Source organism: Hippopotamus amphibius, chromosome 17, assembly GCF_030028045.1.
Source record: "Hippopotamus amphibius kiboko isolate mHipAmp2 chromosome 17, mHipAmp2.hap2, whole genome shotgun sequence".
Taxonomy (NCBI): Eukaryota; Metazoa; Chordata; class Mammalia; order Artiodactyla; family Hippopotamidae; genus Hippopotamus; species Hippopotamus amphibius.
Window position 1 is genome coordinate 17,310,572 of NC_080202.1, and position 20,362 is coordinate 17,330,933.

At 36.1% G+C, this 20,362-nt stretch overlaps 1 protein-coding gene across 5 annotated transcripts in view; it reads left to right on the plus strand.

Annotated features, from left to right (window-relative positions):
- NF1 (neurofibromin 1) overlaps positions 1-20,362 on the plus strand; it is a 237,044-nt gene that overhangs the window by 203,133 nt on the left and 13,549 nt on the right. For 3 of the 5 annotated variants that reach the window (XM_057714095.1, XM_057714093.1, XM_057714094.1), the window contains exons 41-57: positions 192-332; positions 485-764; positions 1,242-1,456; positions 1,693-1,754; positions 1,881-1,995; positions 2,521-2,622; positions 3,875-4,015; positions 8,113-8,239; positions 9,840-9,971; positions 10,972-11,107; positions 13,329-13,486; positions 16,348-16,470; positions 16,861-16,991; positions 17,149-17,249; positions 18,318-18,460; positions 18,815-18,861; positions 20,111-20,327. In XM_057714095.1, the coding sequence (XP_057570078.1) occupies positions 192-332; positions 485-764; positions 1,242-1,456; positions 1,693-1,754; positions 1,881-1,995; positions 2,521-2,622; positions 3,875-4,015; positions 8,113-8,239; positions 9,840-9,971; positions 10,972-11,107; positions 13,329-13,486; positions 16,348-16,470; positions 16,861-16,991; positions 17,149-17,249; positions 18,318-18,460; positions 18,815-18,861; positions 20,111-20,327 (2,371 nt within the window). The remainder of the gene's footprint in view (positions 1-191; positions 333-484; positions 765-1,241; positions 1,457-1,692; positions 1,755-1,880; positions 1,996-2,520; positions 2,623-3,874; positions 4,016-8,112; positions 8,240-9,839; positions 9,972-10,971; positions 11,108-13,328; positions 13,487-16,347; positions 16,471-16,860; positions 16,992-17,148; positions 17,250-18,317; positions 18,461-18,814; positions 18,862-20,110; positions 20,328-20,362) is intronic. The other 2 variants (XM_057714096.1, XM_057714097.1) reach the window with 2 other exon arrangements.

Genomic DNA, 20,362 nt, shown 5'->3' on the forward strand with positions numbered 1-20,362 from the left:
TTGAATGAATATTCTCATCCTTTCCTGGATATTTTATGATGAATTATATTTACTGACAGGTCTGTAAATAAAACCTAGTGTTTTGGAGGCCTCGGGTAAAATAGAATTTTCATATTGATTGTGCTGTTTTAAGTTAAAAATTAAGTTGGTAGAATGGCTAAAACATAAGTTATCTTTCCCTCTTCCACTAGATTACAGACCTCCTTGATGTTGTACTAGACAGTTTCATCAAAACCAGTGCAACAGGTGGCTTAGGATCAATAAAAGCTGAAGTGATGGCAGATACTGCTGTAGCTTTGGCTTCTGGAAATGTGAAATTGGTTTCAAGCAAGGTAATCACTTTTCCTTTGCCTTCTGGGCTATAGCTTGATGTATCTGTTTTTATTATCAGGTTTTTTGTTTTATAATAAATCATTTTAAGCTGAAATTCTTTGTGATAAAACTTTTTAACTCCCATGTTTTTTAAAATTATACTTCTTTACAGGTTATTGGAAGGATGTGCAAAATAATTGACAAGACATGCTTATCTCCAACTCCTACTTTAGAACAACATCTTATGTGGGACGATATTGCTATTCTAGCGCGCTACATGCTGATGCTGTCCTTCAACAATTCCCTAGATGTGGCAGCTCATCTCCCCTACCTCTTCCACGTTGTTACTTTCCTGGTAGCCACAGGGCCACTCTCCCTTAGAGCTTCCACACATGGATTGGTCATTAATATCATTCACTCTCTGTGTACTTGTTCACAGCTTCATTTTAGTGGTAAGTTCCAGGAAAGCAATTTGTGTTTCACCAGTTCCTTTCTCCATTTTACACCACCTGATTGGCATAGATTACCTTATTATTTATTACGGTGCCTTAACACCAAGCTGCTTATTTAAGCCTATATTAATGACGTGAAATATGATCAAAAAGAAGAAGAATGAATTACTTCCATTCCATCTCAAGCCATGGCAACGATGTTCTGTGTGCGTTTGTCATGTAAACTCTAGTAGTTATCACATAAGCTGAAGACTCAGCACCAGTTGACAGTGTTGCTTTACTAGCAGGAATTCATAGATAAAGGGAGTTAAGTGATGAGCATTAAGCTAATGTATCCAGAGGGTTGGTTTAGGGAGCATTGTTATGTAATTTTCATATGATATTCAAGTTATCTAAATTCAAAATGAAATATGGCACTTTAGAATTTAAAAAAATAATATCTTTAAAGTCTCTACTTGTTCCTTTTTTCTTTTACAGAAGAAACCAAGCAAGTTTTGCGGCTCAGTTTGACAGAGTTCTCATTACCCAAATTTTACCTGCTGTTTGGCATTAGCAAAGTCAAGTCAGCTGCTGTCATTGCCTTCCGCTCCAGCTACCGGGATAGGTCATTCTCTCCTGGCTCCTATGAGAGGGAGACTTTTGCTTTGACATCCTTGGAAACAGTCACAGAAGCTTTGTTGGAGATCATGGAGGTATAGAAGGCAAAATGATAAGAAACTAAGCTCATTCTTAAAAATCCAGTGGTACTGTATAGAAGAAATACTGGTTTATTCTGCTGTTTTGCACTTAATGCTTAAATAAAAACACTCCCATGGAATGTGTTTATTGGTAACATATGTCATTTATTAGTGCCATTATAATAAACATTTTTTAAATCTTTCTATAAACATTTATATACATAAATATATTCAGAGTATCTTTTTTTTAGGCATGTATGAGAGATATTCCAACATGCAAGTGGCTGGACCAGTGGACAGAACTGGCTCAAAGGTATGTCCCAAATATATTTAAGTTGCAAAAGTACAAAGACAGATTTACTGCATAATCAATATTTTAATTATTTAATATATGTAAACACAAAGATTTTTTTAAGCTCTTTGGATTTTTTAATTGCAGATTTGCATTCCAATATAATCCATCCCTGCAACCAAGAGCTCTTGTTGTCTTTGGCTGTATTAGCAAACGAGTGTCTCATGGGCAGATAAAGCAGATTATCCGTATTCTCAGCAAGGTACCTCTTCCTCTTCTCCCAAATATTTGTGGCTCCCAAGTTGTAAAGTGTATCTTGAATTTTTCTAAGGGACATTTAAATTTGAATTTAATAAAATATCTTGTATGTTGCTTATTGAATCTTTATAAAATGGGTTTTGATTGTTTTCTTTATTGTAATTCTTTGAAGTGAAAAAACCTCTCTAGAGAAGATATCTTAAAACCAAAATTATTTCTTTTGGTAGAAGGTACCCTTAATATTTTATTATAAGCATTTCACTAGATGGTAAGATTAGCCTTATATAAAATTATGTAATTTGTAATTACTGTAATAATTCCTGACTTATTATATTAGAATATAATATAGAAATGTTTTAAAATAAGAACCCAAATGTGCTTTGAACTAGCTACCAAAATCACCACGCCATTGGAAATAATTCTCATACTTATTAAATAAGGAATTGTTTCTGAAGTAATTCTGAGATTCAGTTTAGGAGAATGTTTTATTTCATTGAAAATAAAATAAAGAATTCTGTTTCCCTAAAAGGCACTTGAGAGTTGCTTAAAAGGACCTGATACTTGCAACAGTCAAGTTCTGATAGAAGCTACAGTAATAGCACTAACCAAATTACAACCACTTCTTAATAAGGTAATTACTGTGTAGAAAATGAGTACATTCATTTTGGGTATCAGTGTTAAATGTTATTTTCTTTCAAAGAGTTTAGAAAATAAGATGGCTCGATAAGTTATAAAGAGCTGTAGTTAAAGTAGAATTTCTTGCCTTAAAATTTAGTTGTTTGAAGTATTTACATTAGAGGAAGAATAAGTATGGAGAGTACGTTTTCAAGTGCTTGTGTGTTGTCTCATCAGTGCTGGAGGAAAGATGGGTATATATTCTTTATTCTTTTATCCAATAAGTAAGAATTGAGCATCTGCTATGTGCCAAGTACTGTTTTAGGTGCTAGAGATGTATTACTGAACAAAGCCAATAAAATTATCTGTCTTTGTGGAATTTTCATTCTGGAGTGAATGTGGAAGTCCTTGGAGTGGCTAGATAATAAACAAAGTAATTAAAATACATGATATGTTACTTGGTGACAGTTATTGTGGAGAAATGTAAAGCTGGGTAAAGTATACCTGATAATCAAAAGGATTTGGGTGCTAAGTAAAGATAATGTTTAAAAGGAATAAGGTGATAGTAGCCGCTGTTTTAGGATGGTCTGAGCTCATCTCAGCTTTGTGACCTCAAGCAGGTCATTTAACATCTGGACATCATGTTTCCACATTGATAAAATGAGTAAAATGGACTAGATGATGGCATAGTATTATCTTCAAACACTGAAGTTGTATTCCGTGAGTTGAGTACAAAGATATGCCAGACTGCGGAGAGATTACAGAGAAATAAATCCTTGTATGTTCCTGGTATTGAGTTACATGTTCTACACACATTCTAATCCTAAATTATACATAATGGTTCTCTCATCTTCACCGTGAGAGTGAAGGTCATTCTGATAGTAGTGTGCACAGTGGATTGGAGTAGGGAGAAACTGGAGGCAGAAAGAATCTACATGTAGAATAAAGAAGGTTGGCACAGAATAGTGTCATTAGCAATAAGCAGATGCAAAAGGACTACTTTGGAAGCATCAACAAAACTTTGTGACCAGATTGTAGAATCAAAGAATAGGGAGCAGTCAAAGGAGATGCCAAGGTTCTCAGCCTGGCAGCAGTGTCTTTAGTTACACACGTGGAATAGAGGAAGAGCTTACCCATACATTTACCTTCTCCAAAAGAGAAAACATGCATAATTTGGGGGATAACATGATTTGTTTTATACTGCAGTGTGTTTTCATGAGACTGTTTGTGGTTCATCTTGCTAACCTGGAGTGCATCTCCCTTGCCAGGACTCCCCTCTGCACAAAGCCCTCTTTTGGGTAGCTGTGGCTGTGCTGCAGCTCGATGAGATCAACTTGTATTCAGCAGGCACCGCACTTCTGGAACAAAACCTGCACACCCTAGACAGTCTCCGGATATTCAATGACAAGGTAAACAAGCTTTCAGTTGGTATTCCTAAATTATGCACATTAGAGCTCCTCCCTCTTTTGTTGCTTTTATCTTTTAAAATCAGAAGAGGTCCAAAACCTGAATATGAATCTCTGTAATGCAACTTATTATGAATATAGTTCTTTACCAGCTCACAAAAACTGTTTAAACTTTGCATATTTTTACATAAAAATATCAGAAAACAGTGTTTGCCCAGTATTAGTAAACAGAATAGGGATAAAAATATTGAGTAATAATAATAGCTACCATGCTAGGCCCTATGCTATCCTATGCACTCTATATTCATTAGTTCTGATTTCATAACCCAAAGGTAAAGATTAGCATTCCCCACCCCCTTTTCATTTCATGAAGAAATAATCTAAAAATAAGCTTACTTCTATTGAATTATGATACTTAATGAAAAAGAGGTATAATTAGAAGCAGATAAGGAGTTTGGAGAGTCTAAAGGAAACTTTTGGATACTTAATTGTACTTTTTGTTTGCTTAATCCCATTTTAAAGTGTACCATCATCACCCCTCTTAACATTTATTAGCCTTGATTGAGGTTGAAATTTGGTTCACAGAGTATAATGGAAAGAATATAACAGTAAGAAATTGTATTCCTTTTGTCTTTGGAGAAAAAAAGTTGGAGGAGTCTAGGAGAAAAGAGGGAATTTTAAGATAGAGGTGTGTATATTACAAGAGATTTTCTTAGAGTGAAATTAACAGAGCTTATGGGTAGAAAGAAACAGAATCAAAGCATGGTTTTAAGTGTGAAGATGCCTGGTCTAAACATTATTTGTTCAGTCTGCCAGATGTAGCATAGACCCAGAAAAGCTGGGGCTCTGGGAAGTATGGAAACAAAATTTTAGAGGTAGAATCTACCTTAAAGTTTATAGTCAGACCTCCATTTTTTTTTTTATAATTTTATTTTTTTGTTTTTTATTTATTGGCTGTGTTTCGTTGCTGCTCGCGGGCTTTCTGTAGTTGCGGCGAGCAGGAGCTACTCTTCATTGTGGTGCGCGGGTTTCTTATTCCAGTGGCTTCTCTTATTGCAGAGCACGGGCTCTACGCTCATGGGTTTCAGTAGTTGTGGTGCATGGGCTCAGTAGTTGTGGCTCGTGGGCTTAGTTGCTCCACGGCATGTGGGATTTTCCCGGACCAGGGCTCAAACCAGTGTCCCCTGCATTGGCAGGCGAATTCTTAACCACTGCACCACCAGAGAAGCCCCAGACCTCCATTTTACAAGACAGAAAAGAACAAAGAAGTCAAGTAACTTGTTCATGTTTGTACATCTGATTTGGGATTAGAACCTCTCTTTCCTAATCCCCATTGCCCTTTTCTGGGGTGGTCTTGGGACAGCAGTGGTCAGAGAGATAGCTAGCTGTTGGCCATTTGTGTGAGTATAAGAATATTTGTAAGTGAAGTGTTTATCTAGGAGTATCTGCCTTGTCATTTTCATTGCCATAATAACCCATTAGCAGAAGCTAATGTTGACTCCAGTGCCCCAGAATACTAGGAATCAGAGTTAATAAAGCTTGTTAAAAGTCACCAGAATGAAAGATGAATAAGGTCTGAGAATCTATTGCATAACCTGGTTGACTATAGTTGATAACACTGTAGTGTGAAATTGAAATTTGCTAAGAGAGTAGAACTTAAATGTTCTCACCAAATAAAATAAAATAAAATAAAAAAAATAAAATAAAAATAAAATAAAAAATAAAAAAAAATAAAAAAATAAAAAATAAAAAAAAATGTTCTCACCAAAAAAGGGGGACAGGATATAAATATGTGAGGTGATGGATGTGTTTATTAACTCAATGGGGGGAGTCCTTTCACAGTGTATATGTGAAAAGATAGACATTCATCATTCAAATCATCACATTGCACACATTAAATATCTTACAGTTTTGTCAATTATACCTCAATAAAGCTGAAAAAATATATATAAATTGAACATATAGTAGGTTAATACTTTATATAATATTTACATGATATCTGCAACTTGGTACAGTATAAAGTGAACATCTTTCTAAGCATATATATACACACACACACACGTATATACATGTGTGTGTGTGTGTGTGTGTGTGTGTGTAATTCTTTCTCACGGCTGCAGAGTATTTTACAGTGTGCATGAACCACCGTGTATTCAGCCATTTGTCCATTAATGAACATTTGATTTGTTTCTCATCTTTTCTATTATAAAAAATGCTCTAAACATCTCTCTACATTTATTTTATAGACTCATGCGTTTCTTTCTTTGAGATAGAAATCTAGATGGACCTGAACATGACCCTAAATACCTTCAGTTTTTGCTTTAAAAAAATATCTATGCATAAGGAAATCACAGGGCTTCTTTTTTAAAAAATTCAAATTCCTGGGCCTTATCACCTCCCATGATTCTGAGATGGAACCCAGCACTTTCCACCTTTAAACAAGCATCATCAGTGAGTTTAGAGCAGATATTCCTGGTATCACACTCTAAGAAACATTGACATATGTGCACTGCCATGTGTAAAATGGATAGCCGGTAGAAACCTGCTGTATAACACAGGGAGCTCAGCTTGGTGCTCTGTGGTGACCTAGATGGGTGGGATGGGGAGGAGGCCCAAGAGGGAGGGGATATACATATACATATAGCTGATTCACTTCATTGTACGGCAGAAACTAACAAAACATTGTAAAGCAACTATAGCCCAATTTAAAAAAAAAATCTTAATTTAGAGGTCAAATTACATAGCATTTTTGAGTTTCATTTTCCTTGTTTTCTCACACTAGAATGTCAGATCTGCCAGAGCAAGTAGTTTTTGTCTGTTTAGTTCACTGATAAATTTGCAGAGCCTAGAACCATGCCTGACACATCAAAAACATGTAATGAGTATTTGATATGTGAAAGAAAGAATGAATGGGGACTTCCCTGGTGGCGCAGGGGTTGAGTCCGTCTGCCAATTCAGGGGACACGGTTCAATCCCTGGGCCAGGAAGATCCCACATGCCACAGCGCAACTAAGCCCGTGAGCCACAACTACTCAGCCTGTGCTCTGAGCCCGTGAGCCACAACTACTGAAGCCCACATGTCTAGAGCCCATGCTCTGCAACAAGAGAAGCCACCGCAATGAGAAGCCCCTGCTCACCGCAACTAGAGAAAGCCTGTGTGCAGCAACGAAGACCCAATGCAGCCAATAAATTAATTAATTAATTACTTTAAAAAGTCCTTTAATGCAGATGTAGAAAACGGACTTGAGGACACAGGGTTGGGGCGGGTGGGGTGGCAAAGGGGAAGCTGGGACAAAGTGAGAGAGTAGCATTGACATATATACACTACCAACTGTAAAATAGATAGCTAGTGGGAAGTTGCTGCATAACATAGGGAGATAAACTCGATGATGGGTGATGCCTTAGAGGGCCAGGATAGGGAGGGCGGGAGGGAGTCACGGGAGGGAGGGGATATGGGGATATATGTATAAATACAGCTGATTCACTTTGGTGTACCTCAAAAACTGGTGCAAGAGTGTAAAGCAATTATATTCCAATAAAGAGCTTTTTTAAAAAATAAAATAAAAAATAAATTAAAAGTCCTTTAAAAAAAAAAATGAATGAATCAATCAATCAATCTGTAAAATGGAGCTAATACCTATTACATAGAATTGCTTAAAGGTGTCAATACAATAATGTATCTTAACACTGTTGTATACAGCAGGCAGTCAGTAAATATGAACTCTCTTCATTCTCTTGAATTTCCAGTCATCATAGTACACAAAGTGCCAGCTACAATTCAATGCATGGTCTTATTTAAAATAACAATAATTATAGTTTTTAAAAAGTCACCAGGATATACATTGACAGTCACTTATTCCGCATTGTAAATCAGAGCTGTTTTATCGTCCATCACCTTATTATTTGTATGGTTGACTATCTTGCACTAATTTATTTGCAGTACCTTAAATGTTCTGTGGTTTTCTGTAGTCATCTGAAAATAATTTCTCTCAACCTGAAAGGATTATTTACCTTGTCGTAGCTGTGGAACACATATAAAAACCGGTAAGTGATCCTTCCTGTGTGAATCCCACCAACCATATTATGATTATTTTTAATAGAGTCCAGAGGAAGTATTCATGGCGATCCGGAATCCTCTGGAATGGCACTGCAAACAAATGGATCATTTTGTTGGACTCAATTTCAACTCTAACTTTAACTTCGCACTGGTTGGACACCTCTTAAAAGGTAGAGGCCTTGTGTCAGAATATTTTTCTAAATAATAATAATTGAGTGCTTGAAATAATTTGGCCCATACATCTTACTTTAAATGTGACTGTATGTCTTATTGAGTTATGTTTTGTTCAATATGTATTTTAATAGAGCCTAATTTCCACATCAAATAACAAATTTCCTTTAGAAAGCAAAGGAGTTGATTCTCATAAAATTTCTAAGTACTGAAATTTCTGATAGCTGTCTTATTAGTTAATGCTACTTATAGATAAGTATCTTTTTTTTCCTTTTTTTGATAAGTATCTTTTTGATTATCAAAATAAGATAGACTTCAAATCAGTAAATGTTATTTTAGTAACTCATGTTAGAAAATATTATGTTAGAGATTTGACCACAGATCTTCTGAACTTGTTTACTGATTTACTGTTGATCAGTCCTATTATTACATACCGTAGAACCTCACCCTTCTGATGCCCCATCCTCCCACCTCCACATCTTGGTGTTGCTTGTAACAGTGATCTCCAGCTGTTCCTCAGAACTAGCTCGTTCACTCCCTCACCTGACTTTACTCCCTATTGCTGACTTCACTGAGTGTTAGCTTTGATTTATTAATGTGGCGCAGTCATGGCCCAAGGCTTCAGTTAACAGGAACTGCATATAGGGGTGAGTCAAAAGCAAGAGCAATGTAAAGTATGACCTGGGATAAGGAGCTGGCGTGAATCACTGGCTTTAGATTTGGCCAGAATTAAGAGACTCAAGCTAGAACTTGAATCTGCAGTTTTGTATCAATTTAAATGATTGTTAGGCTTGAGGCATCATAGAGGTTCCCCCAGTTTTTAACCTGATATATATGTGTGTGTGTGTGTGTGTGTGTGTGTGTGTGTATGTATACCCACAAGTGTGAATGTATACATTTGATTGGATTTTACCACCTTATGAAATTTCTGCAAAAAATATTGACAGTTTTAATCTCTAAAGTGAATAGGTATTGCTCAAAAGATATTACATTTACTATAGAATACCAAGAAGACAGATTGCAACTAGGCTGATAAAATGCTTGTTGTTCTGTATTTCTAAAAGAATACCAAATATTTTCAGTGTACAAATCCCCTGTTTTAAATAGTATAGCATTAGTGATTAAAAGCTGTCCAAAGATCAAGCTTACCCTCTAATCAACCTGATTCTTTGGGCTCTGAGAGCATATACTCCCTATCATAAGGCTTTTTTCTATAATTAAAAAAAAATTTAAGTGACAGAACCCTATTTTCAAAGCATATCTTAAGGCAAACTACAATACATAGGGTTTTTTAAAAATCCTTGTGCTGCTTTAGGGAATAAAAGATCTGAAACACCGTCATCTTTCCTAATTTTCCTCCCCCTGAGTTCCAGGGAACATCATTCTATTCTGTACATTTTTGGTGCTTAATCCTATATGTAATTAATTAACTGTTCACATATGTATATATTTTACCTTCCCAAATGGCTATTCTCAGAAGGCAGGAGTTATCCCTTATATACTTCCTTTCCTTGCAGAGTTGCTAGTCACAGAATAAGAATTCAACAAATACTTGTTTAAAGAATGAATTAACTTCTTGTTTGTCTTTATTTTTTGTAGGATACAGGCATCCTTCACCTGCCATTGTTGCAAGAACAGTTAGAATTTTGCATACACTACTAACTCTGGTTAATAAACATAGAAATTGTGACAAATTTGAGGTGAATACACAGAGCGTGGCTTACTTGGCAGGTAAAAACACAAAATAGACAAAATTAATCTTACCACATCTGTATCTAAGGACCATGAAAAAGGGGACAAACACCTATGAGTCCTTCCACAGGTTGCTTGACAGGGTAGAGAGTTCACAGCTCAGTCCTGTGGCATTGGTGAAAATTTGGAAAGTTTTGCCAAAACATTTTTCCTTATAAAAGAATTTGCATTAATATATGAAATGTGTTCCCTTAGTCATCTTTGGTTCAAGACACTGTGTGGCTCCCTGTTGTCCGTCATAAAATCTAAAAGCTTCAGCCTAGCGTCCTGGGCCCTTAAGCAGCCCCCCTGATTCTGTCCTCTTTCTCTAAATTTCACAGGCCTCATTTTTTATTACCTCTCCAAATGGATGGGCTAGTTTAAGATAATCTACTTGCCATCTCCTAGAAGTGCCTTTATGCTTCTTTAATATTCATTCCTGATGCCATTTGTTTTGCCTAGACTGTCTGCCCACCCCCACCATTCCGTTATACCGTCCCTATTTGCTCTTATCTGATTTGTGTTTCTCCTCTCAGCAACACGTAGCACTTATGTATAACACAGCTCTTGAACATAGTTGTTTGATGGAAAGTGCAGATGCCCAGTTTAGCAGACTTCAGTCTGTGGCAAATTTTTGTGTGAATCATTGACCTTGGGCAAATCATTTAACATTTCAGAGTATTTTTCTTTAAGAAATGGACCTTACAGTCCTGCCCTGCCTACCTTTTGTGTTTGTTGAGGTCAGGTGTCTATTAAAGCTCTTGACTAATATAAGGTGCTGTTTAAATCTCTGTATGTTTCATGTTTACATGCAGTATTCCAAAACAGACTGTAAACACTTTAAAATAAACAGGTCTGTCCTAAGTGTTTTATATCCTTAAACTTTATACTCTCATGTTTAACAGCTGTTATTCTCTTCAGGAGATTGTAAGAAGTATATTCTATTTTAAGACACGTGTGATTTATTAAATTTTTAAATCTTCCTTCTTTTCCCGTTTAGCTTTACTTACAGTGTCTGAGGAGGTTCGAAGTCGCTGTAGCCTAAAACATAGAAAGTCTCTTCTTCTTACTGATATTTCAATGGAAAATGTTCCTATGGATACATATCCCATTCATCATGGTGACCCTAGCTACAGGTAAGTGGACTTCTTCTCCCACAGTTACATAATTACAGTCAGGTTTCAATTTTCCATGCTGGTGAAGGCAAGCAGCACAGTAACCAGAAGGTAATACAGAAGTGAATCTAAAGATACTCTGGGAAGAGTGTATAAATCAAAACTCATTTTATAAGTGCACAGTATTTTATGTTTGTTAGGAGTAGGAATTCTAATATAATTGTGCTAATTAGTTAACATTAGTTTGCCTCTTTTTCAGCACAAAGCAGTTGAATAATGAAAAGAGATGATCTTGAAACTATTGGATTGCAGGAAAAGGCCTAGGAAAACCTAATGTGAAATATAAGCAACATTACATGCTTAATTATAGAAAACTAAGCTATACAGATTTGTAAAAAGATATACATGCCAACATATTTATTTTATTTACTCATATCACACTAAAGTTACTCAAAAGTTTTCTATAGTACAGATTTAGATGATAAGATAATCAAATATTCTGTTGTATGTGGCCTTGGGTGGTATATTTTTCACTAAAACATAGAGAAATTACATGAAAATAGCATTATTTGTTTTTTTTTATATATTTTCAATTAAACAAAGGTACCTTTGAGTTTTAGGTATGGTGTTGAACATAGGAAAATAATCTTGTGTGTGTAGAGCTTATATCATTGATTTTATCAGCATCCCACTTTTTGATAAAAAGCCCTCAGCAGTTTCCAACTGAGATGTTAACACTGTATGGAGAAGCTTTCCAGGCATACTTGGCTTTCAGCAGTCTTACTCTTCAGTCTTTCCTATGATTATATTTCTTGGAGATATGCCCTTTTTGTTATGGAAGGGAAAAAGTGAGTTTGCCTGTATTCCCCTTGGTTTTGGGGGTGTTGTTGTTGTTGTTTTTTTAACTTACTAGCTGCCTTGGGTCTTCGTTGCTGCACATGGGCTTTCTCTAGTTGCAGTGAGCAGGGGCTTCTCTTTGTTGCTGTGCGTGGGCTTCTCATTGTGGTGGCTTCTCTTGTTGCGAAGCATGGGGCTCTAGGCATGTGGGCTTCAGTAGTTGTAGCATGTGGGCTCAGTAGTTGTGGCTCGCGGGCTCTAGCGCACAGGCTCAGTAGTCGTGGTGCACAGGTTTCGCAGCATGTGGGATATTCCTGGACCAGGGATTGAACCTGTGTCCCCTAATTGGCAGGCGGATTCTTAACTGCTGCACCACCAGGGAAGTCCCTCCCCTCGGTTTTGTTTTTTTTTTTCCCCTCCCATTGGTTTTTAAACCAGGGATACAATTGCCTGTTTAGACTTGATTCTCCCTGATTAAAAAATCAATGCAGTACAGTTCATTTGAGCATTTGTTGAGTACCTACTATGTATAAGATGTCATGGCAAGAAGTGGATACTTCCTGGGGATAAATTAAGAGTTTGTACCCTAAAATGACAAGCAGAACCAGTATTGAATCACATTTTATTTCCTGTCAATTCTGCATTATCCCAGATTGCTAAATATGTTCTTTCCATGAAGTCTGATTGAATGACTGTATACATTTACTGTCATGTGACAGTTTTGTCATTGTTAGAGATTTCAGTAATGGAAATGGGAAACAGAAGCTTAGGTTCTTTTCCTTATCAAAACTGTGTTCCTTGGAGCCACATTATTAGGATGGTTTTCGTGCCCTTGTACGTTGGATGAATTGGATGTCTTAAGCTAGAATGCAGTTTAGGGGATCCTTTCTCATTACAGGAAGATACGTCTTTCTTTCAACGCTGACCTGACCTGTGACAAATCTGTACTCTACACTATGTAAATGGCTAACAAGTCAATTGCAAACCAGCCGAATGTACACATCTTAGTGCTGAAATCACTTTAGGGCAGTCATCATGATCTCAAAGTTTGTTTCCAAATTTGCAAGTATCAAGTGTCAATCAAAACGAAATATGAAACACTAATAAATGTTGAATTCTCATGCTTTAAGGTGTACTTCCTTTTTAGAGTTTTTGGTTCTCTGCTATTTTTACTGTACTGTTTCATTTAAATTTCCTACATGTGAACCTAGTTTGTGTGATTGAAACAAAACTGTAGTATATATATGTTTAAAAAAAAAAAAGTCTGTACCCTAAAGCACTTTAAAGTACAGTTTTAAAATTATTTGATCACTGCCATTGGGAAATACCACAGCCCATTAGAAGGGCCAGCAGTGGTGGTATTTGTCATGTTTATTCATTCTTCTCAACTGTCTTAATCTCTCAGGACACTGAAGGAGAATCAGCCATGGTCCTCTCCCAAAGGTTCTGAAGGGTACCTTGCAGCCAGCTATCCACCTACAGGCCAGACCAGTCCCCGAGCCAGGAAATCCATGAGCTTGGATATGGGGCAGCCTTCTCAGGCCAACACGAAGAAATTGCTTGGTTAGTTTATCTAAATTATGTAGAAATTTTTAGAATTCTTTTTAAAAATGGTCAGATACTTTCATTCTTGGAAAATTATTTGAATCTGTTCAAGATTATCAAAATTTCCTGTTTTTGATGTAGCAAAGTCTTTGATGCCAATTATAAGAGAGTTTGATAGATCGGTTAAGCCATATCAGCTAAGATAGAGGAATGAGAATGAGATCTTGAAACAGTTTTGGGGGGATTCTTAGACTAAATATTGTGGCTCTACTTGTTTTATTCTGCCTTGGCCAGCCAGCAGGGAAATGGGAGTATGAGAGACATTAGGTACTCACAAAAAAAGGAAGGGTCTTGCAGCATTCAGATGCAGGGCCTTTAACAATATATTTCCCAGAATTATCATCTGAGGACAGAATACATCAATACACCATGAAGCTGTAGTAATACTATTTGCCATCTTTTCTTTAAAAAGACAAAAAGGTAAGAGTTTTTGATTACTGAATTTTTTTATTACTATAAGAAGGTAGGATTCTTGGAGGTTAAAATTGTTCAGTTATATCAACATTTGACCATGAGAAATATACCTAAAATGCTGTGAGACCCTTTCCCTCTTTAGAAACTGAAGTAAATAATGAGACAGCCTACTAATCCCACCTCAGCACAGTTTGAGTACAAAGATGCCCTTACACAACTTTGGCTAAAGAAGCATAAAATAAATGACCTGCCAATAAACCATGAGAGAAATTGAAGCCATGAATGTAAATCACTATTACTAGTCACACAGGACTGTTATCTTTTGAGTTCCTTTCTTTTTGTGCTTTGCCATAAATAATGTTCTGGGAGTTTCCTGGTTACTTTGTGTTTTTGTGATTCTGAATTTTCATGCCTAGGAAGTTGTAAATGAAAAACTAACTTCAGAGAAAATGCAATATTGAATTCATTCAACCCATGTACTAGATGAAAAAGTTATAGTCTTTGCCCTGGAGGAGCTCATAGTTTGGTGGCTAAGACTTATAATCAGACCATTTCAACAGCATCCCCAGGTGCCATTAAAGTAAATATGTCTTGAGGGGAAACTGAGGATCTGAGGAAATTAGGAAAAGCTACAGAGAGGAGGTAACATTTGAACTGGATCTTGAGAATTTAATAGATGCTTGGCAGGTGGACACGGGATAAGGAAGGCATACATTCAGGAGAGGGGGATAGCATGAATAAAGCAGTCAGGAAGAGCAGTTGGGTAGGAAATGAGGCTAGGGAAGGATTGGAACTAGTTTGTGGGAGACTGTGCCATGTTAAGAGATTAGCCTTATCATGTATCCAGCAGGGCAGGGATAGTTACAGAAGTTTATTCTTAGGAAAGGTTTTTGGCTACAATGTGGAGAAATAGGAGAAGTTTTTTGGCAAGGGAATCATTTGAGAAATTGTTACAGCAGTCCAAGCAAAAAATGGTATAGGCCTGCGCTAGGGCAGGAGCAGTGGGAGAATGGAGAAAAGGAATCAGGTTTGGGATTTAGTGCCTGACTGCTTGGGCCAGGTGGGGAGGGAGAAGGCTGTGAAGGATGTCAAGAGTTTCTGGCTTCAAAATCTGGCTGGATAGTGATTCCATTCACAGAGATCAGGACTAATATATTTATAGTACAAGATAAATTTAGGCTGGTTGATATTGTATCTGAGATCCCTTCAGGATTCTCAGAGTGTATATCTAAGAGATTAATGAAAACATACATCTGGAGTTCAGGAAGAGAGAAGTGAACGAAGTGGCACATTTAGAATTGATTAGCTCATTAGACAGCTGAAGCTATGGGAGTGGAAGGAGATGTTCTAGGAAGAATGCAGAGTGTAAAGTAAACAGGAAGAATGAGGAAGGTAAGAAAACTAAATGTAGAGAGTGGTGTCCTGATCTCATGCAGTATGGAAAGCACGAATCAGTTTTTAGGAAATTTGATATTTTAAGTCTGGATGCCTAGCCTTGCGATTTAAGGCTAATCTCTTAACTACTCATGGCTTCCCCAGTTCTCAGGATGACTATTCTGGATAACTATTAGTATTAAAACTTGAAGTTAATAGAACATTAAATTTCTCAGGTGTTCAGTTGTCAGATATAATTATAGTGGCTTCAGTATTGGCTTTTAAAAAGCAATACTGTCAGAAGTATTCCAGATTTGTTCTTAGAGCTGCACCAAGAATAAGAGAAGTTCTTAGAATATAAAGAATAGAAATATATAAATTCCAAATAATCTAATTTCAATACTTTTACTTTAAGAGAAAAGTATTTAACATTGATATAACACATGATTAGAGAAACTCAAAGCCAAGTGGGAAATGGTACTGCTTGCTATTTTTGAAGCATCTCCCAGTGTATCTATTATTTAGTACTTTCAGGCATGCAGATCCTTTTTTCAAAGCCTGAAGAGCTAAAATCAAACTTTGATTTTTGCCTACATTTGGAAATTCTTCATAGGTTAATGACTCATTCTTGGCACCAGCAGAATGCCTTAAATTGAAAAAAGGCTGTTCAGACATAGATGATCTTTGCCACTAAACAGTGCACATCTCTGTATTTATTATCAAATATTGTACTTGTTGATGGAGTTTGGTTTACCTCCAGTGAAATGAATGTAATCTCAATTTAATTTGGACCAAAAAGGCATATCCTGTCCTGAAACAGAACAGCTGTGTGGCCAAAATTCCTTGAGAAGATGAAAAAAAAAAAAAAAAGGAGAGGAGAAGAACCCTGCCCCAGGGATATGTTTGAGCTTTCTTTGGGTCCTTAAGTGAAAACTTAAACATTTTATGCCCAAACATTTTCTTTTTAGTATGTTCCTATTCACAGACACTGTGGTTAATGAACTTCCATATTCTGTAACTTTTGTTTATAGGAACAAGGAAAAGTTTTGATCACTTGATATCAGACACAAAGGCTCCTAAAAGGCAAGAAATGGAATCAGGGATCACAACACCCCCCAAAATGAGGAGAGTAGCAGAAACTGATTATGAAATGGGTGAGAAACAAAGTTAATAATTAATCTAGATCATTGAAAGTAAGGAGGGAGAGTACATTAAAGCCATATTTGCTTTCCAGCCATTTCTTAGTATCATTAGGATGAAATATAGAAACATTTGCTCTTTTTCAAAAGAAAAGCTATACAGTCCTTAAATGACAGATATCCTGAAACCTGTGTAGAAAGTAATCATACATATGATATACAGCTAGCCAGAACCTCTGTACAGGTGAATAGTAATTTTGTATGATATTTGTGTTGATATTTTAAGTGTCTGTTAAAAAGCTATTGAATTTTAGAAGTGACATTAAAATATGTTAGGTGAAGCATTATCTCATGTGTTATATTCAATTAATATAGTTGATTGTGTTAATCCATATCTTACCACAGAAACTCAAAGGATTTCCTCATCACAACAGCACCCACATTTACGTAAAGTTTCAGTGTCTGAATCAAATGTTCTCTTAGATGAAGAAGTACTTACTGATCCGAAGATCCAAGCACTTCTTCTTACTGTCCTGGTAATATTTTTTGCTTTTTGTGGGGTTTTTTTCCCAGTCTACTCTTAGAAGACCCTTAAATATTAAAGACATGAAAGGAAGACCATATTCTGTTTCTCACCAAAACAGATAACAGTTCAGCCACAAAATAAAATGTTTTTTGTTTACTTTTCTGCAGGCCACACTGGTGAAATACACCACGGATGAGTTTGATCAACGAATTCTTTATGAATACTTAGCAGAAGCCAGTGTTGTTTTCCCCAAAGTTTTTCCTGTTGTGTAAGTATCTCCACTTGTGTTTAACTTTTGTATCTATCTTGAAGTCAAATGTTTTATAAAAGCTTAGGAAAAGTATCACCCAGTAGTGTTCACTGGTTGTGGAGAGGGCAACGTGAGGTAGTGTGATAGTGATTTTTAGCTTAGAGACAGTGGGTTTAATGGGACCTAGGGCTAGTTTTGGCCTGTCAATCAGGAAAGACATCTTTTTAATCTTGTGGTGTTCTCACATTGTTCATTGTGATGAGCACTGTTTATGTCCTCACTTAGGAGAAGACTGTTAGATTGCTGTATTTAAATCAGCATACCTGTTCTGTGTTCTTTTTCAGTGTAGCTTTTGTTTTTAATCCACAGCTGAGCGAAAACAAAATTGACCTCTTATTTGGGAGATGAATTTTATTCTCTCTTAAGGGCTAAAATCTTATTAGCCTCAAAGTGTTCAAATCTAGATAACCCAAAGAAACTTGGGAATCTAGCCCTTCTGTGTAGTATCATTATTTCTTTATTTGTAATTCTGTTTATAAATTTCAGAATTTTATATACTTGGCTCTTGGTTGTTTTTATTAATGGAGTATAGCTGGGTTAGAAATAGTTAATTTCCTCATAAGTTTGAATTTGATCATATTTCCCACCCCCTCCAAAGTAATTTTGCTTTACTCATTTGATCTGATTCAGCATTTATTAAACACTGATTAATATTAAATTTAGTTTTAACTCCTGGATACATATCAGTAATCAGCAGAAAGAGATGGTCCTAGAGCATGCTGAGTTTCAGACAGAAGCCAACCTTGTCTTGAGCAAACAGTCACCATGTATAGTTAAGCATGGTTATATGACAGTACTAGTTGGTTGCTTTTACCATGTTCTCCTGATGACTAAACACAAAACAAAAGACAAAACAAAAAAGCAAACATATACATTCATTAGAGAAAATTTGGAAAAGCACCAGAAAATAAAAAGCACTCATCACCCTTCATTTTTATTACATTGTTCTAGGGAATATATGTTTTCCAGTATATATTTTCATTTAATTTTCCTTTAAAATGTTCCTCTGTTGACTTATTTTTTTAGGCACAATCTGTTGGACTCTAAGATCAACGCCCTGTTGTCATTGTGCCAAGATCCAAATTTGTTAAATCCTATCCATGGAATTGTACAAAGTGTGGTGTACCATGAAGAATCTCCACCACAATACCAGACATCTTACCTGCAAAGTAAATAAACGTATCGGGAGGAGGGTGGTTGATGAACTTGAAACATGCATGCTGTTAAAGAATGCACTGGCCAAAGAATTCCTTACAAGGAATAGACTTGTTCATACCTCTCTAATATGCCATTTTCTGACTCTTTTAATTATGTGTTCAGTACAGTAACTGGTTGACAACTTCCTAACTAAAATATGGTTTTATACTGAGTATATTTTCAGTGAGTTTAGTCTACTTTGACACTCATTCTAAAAAGAAACTTTCACTGCTTGTAGGTTTTATATATCATCAACTATATAACTAATTTCTGTTAACATTAAAAGAGTGTCATGCTTGTTATGAGTAACATTTGATTTCTTGCAGGTTTTGGTTTTAATGGCCTGTGGCGGTTTGCAGGACCCTTTTCAAAGGTAAGAAAATATATTTTTCTCTATTGACAAAACGAAAGTTATATTAGTGTGCCTGCTTTAAGACAGTATGCTGAAAACCAGAATGATTCATGATAAACACATACATTATTTTTATTACAAGTTTTCTACCACAAGATTCTTTCCAAGAGGCAGCACCTTTAATATGTTTATATACTAGCTTTTACCAAAAAAAAAAAAAAAAATCAACTAAATTTATGCTTAACTTTTCAGAAAGGTATGATAAACCTCTGTAAACTTTTCTGCCCTCAGTCCCTCATGTAATTGATGATCTTAATGCACACACTTAAGTATCCTGTGATTAGGAAGGAGCATCACGTATGGTTAAAATCTACCTCATGACCTGACATTAATATAATGTTATATGTGAATTAAACCTCAGTTTTTAAAATTACATAATGAAAAACAAAATTACCTCATGGAAACATTTTTCCTTTCAACCTGTTGCATTAGATTCACTCTTCCCTGAATGTATCCTTATTTGCTCCATTCAGTTTGTCCTTTGATTGGCATTAGTTGATATGGTGCTACCTAAATGTATATTTAATTATTCTCTCTGTATATGGTCTCTCTTCAAATTGATTGAGGTTCCTTGAAGGCAGGACTTCTTTTTCTTCCCCTAGTGCAGTGTTCTAGAGATAGGGGTGCTAAATCAATATGAATTGAGTAAAACCTTGTTCTGATCTTAACAATTGAGTATTTAGTTTTATTTTGTTTAGTTATTACTGAATATCGCTTGATAAGCAAAGGCTGTCATTTAAAAAAATGGGCCCGAAGTCACAGAAATAAGTGTACCGTGCAGGAACTTTTATAGTTTGATTGCCAGTAACCCTCCAAGCCTTTCACAGTATTTAGTTAGTTGAATGTCTAAATGGCAGTTGGAATGATGCTCTGCTCATTTTCTCTGTTTTGGAAAATAGACTAGACATCATTCCTGATGATTGGATTGTCTCAGGATTAATTCAGTCTGTCTGTGCATGGCCTTCAGTAATTGCAGGTTCATCTGGAAGGTGTAAGTGTAAGCTAAATAAAATTCCCAGTTGTGAGTCCCGTGGTAGTCTACAAATATCATTCCACCCCCTTTTTTATTAATGATCTGTAGTACAAAGGAAGAAAAATAGTAAATTAAGCCCAAAACAAAAGTTGAATTAATCTTTTTTGGCTTCAAAGGGGATTTACAAAAAAAAAAAAAAAGAACAGAGCTAAAATAATTTCCTATTTTCCATTACAGCAAACACAAATCCCAGACTATGCTGAGCTTATTGTTAAGTTTCTTGATGCCTTGATTGACACGTATTTGCCTGGAATTGATGAAGAAACCAGTGAGGAGTCCCTCCTGACACCCACATCTCCTTATCCTCCTGCAGTGCAGAGCCAGCTTAGTATTACTGCTAACCTTAACCTTTCTAATTCCATGACCTCACTTGCAACTTCCCAGCATTCCCCAGGTCAGTAAATGTAATCTTTATATAAATTTGAGCAA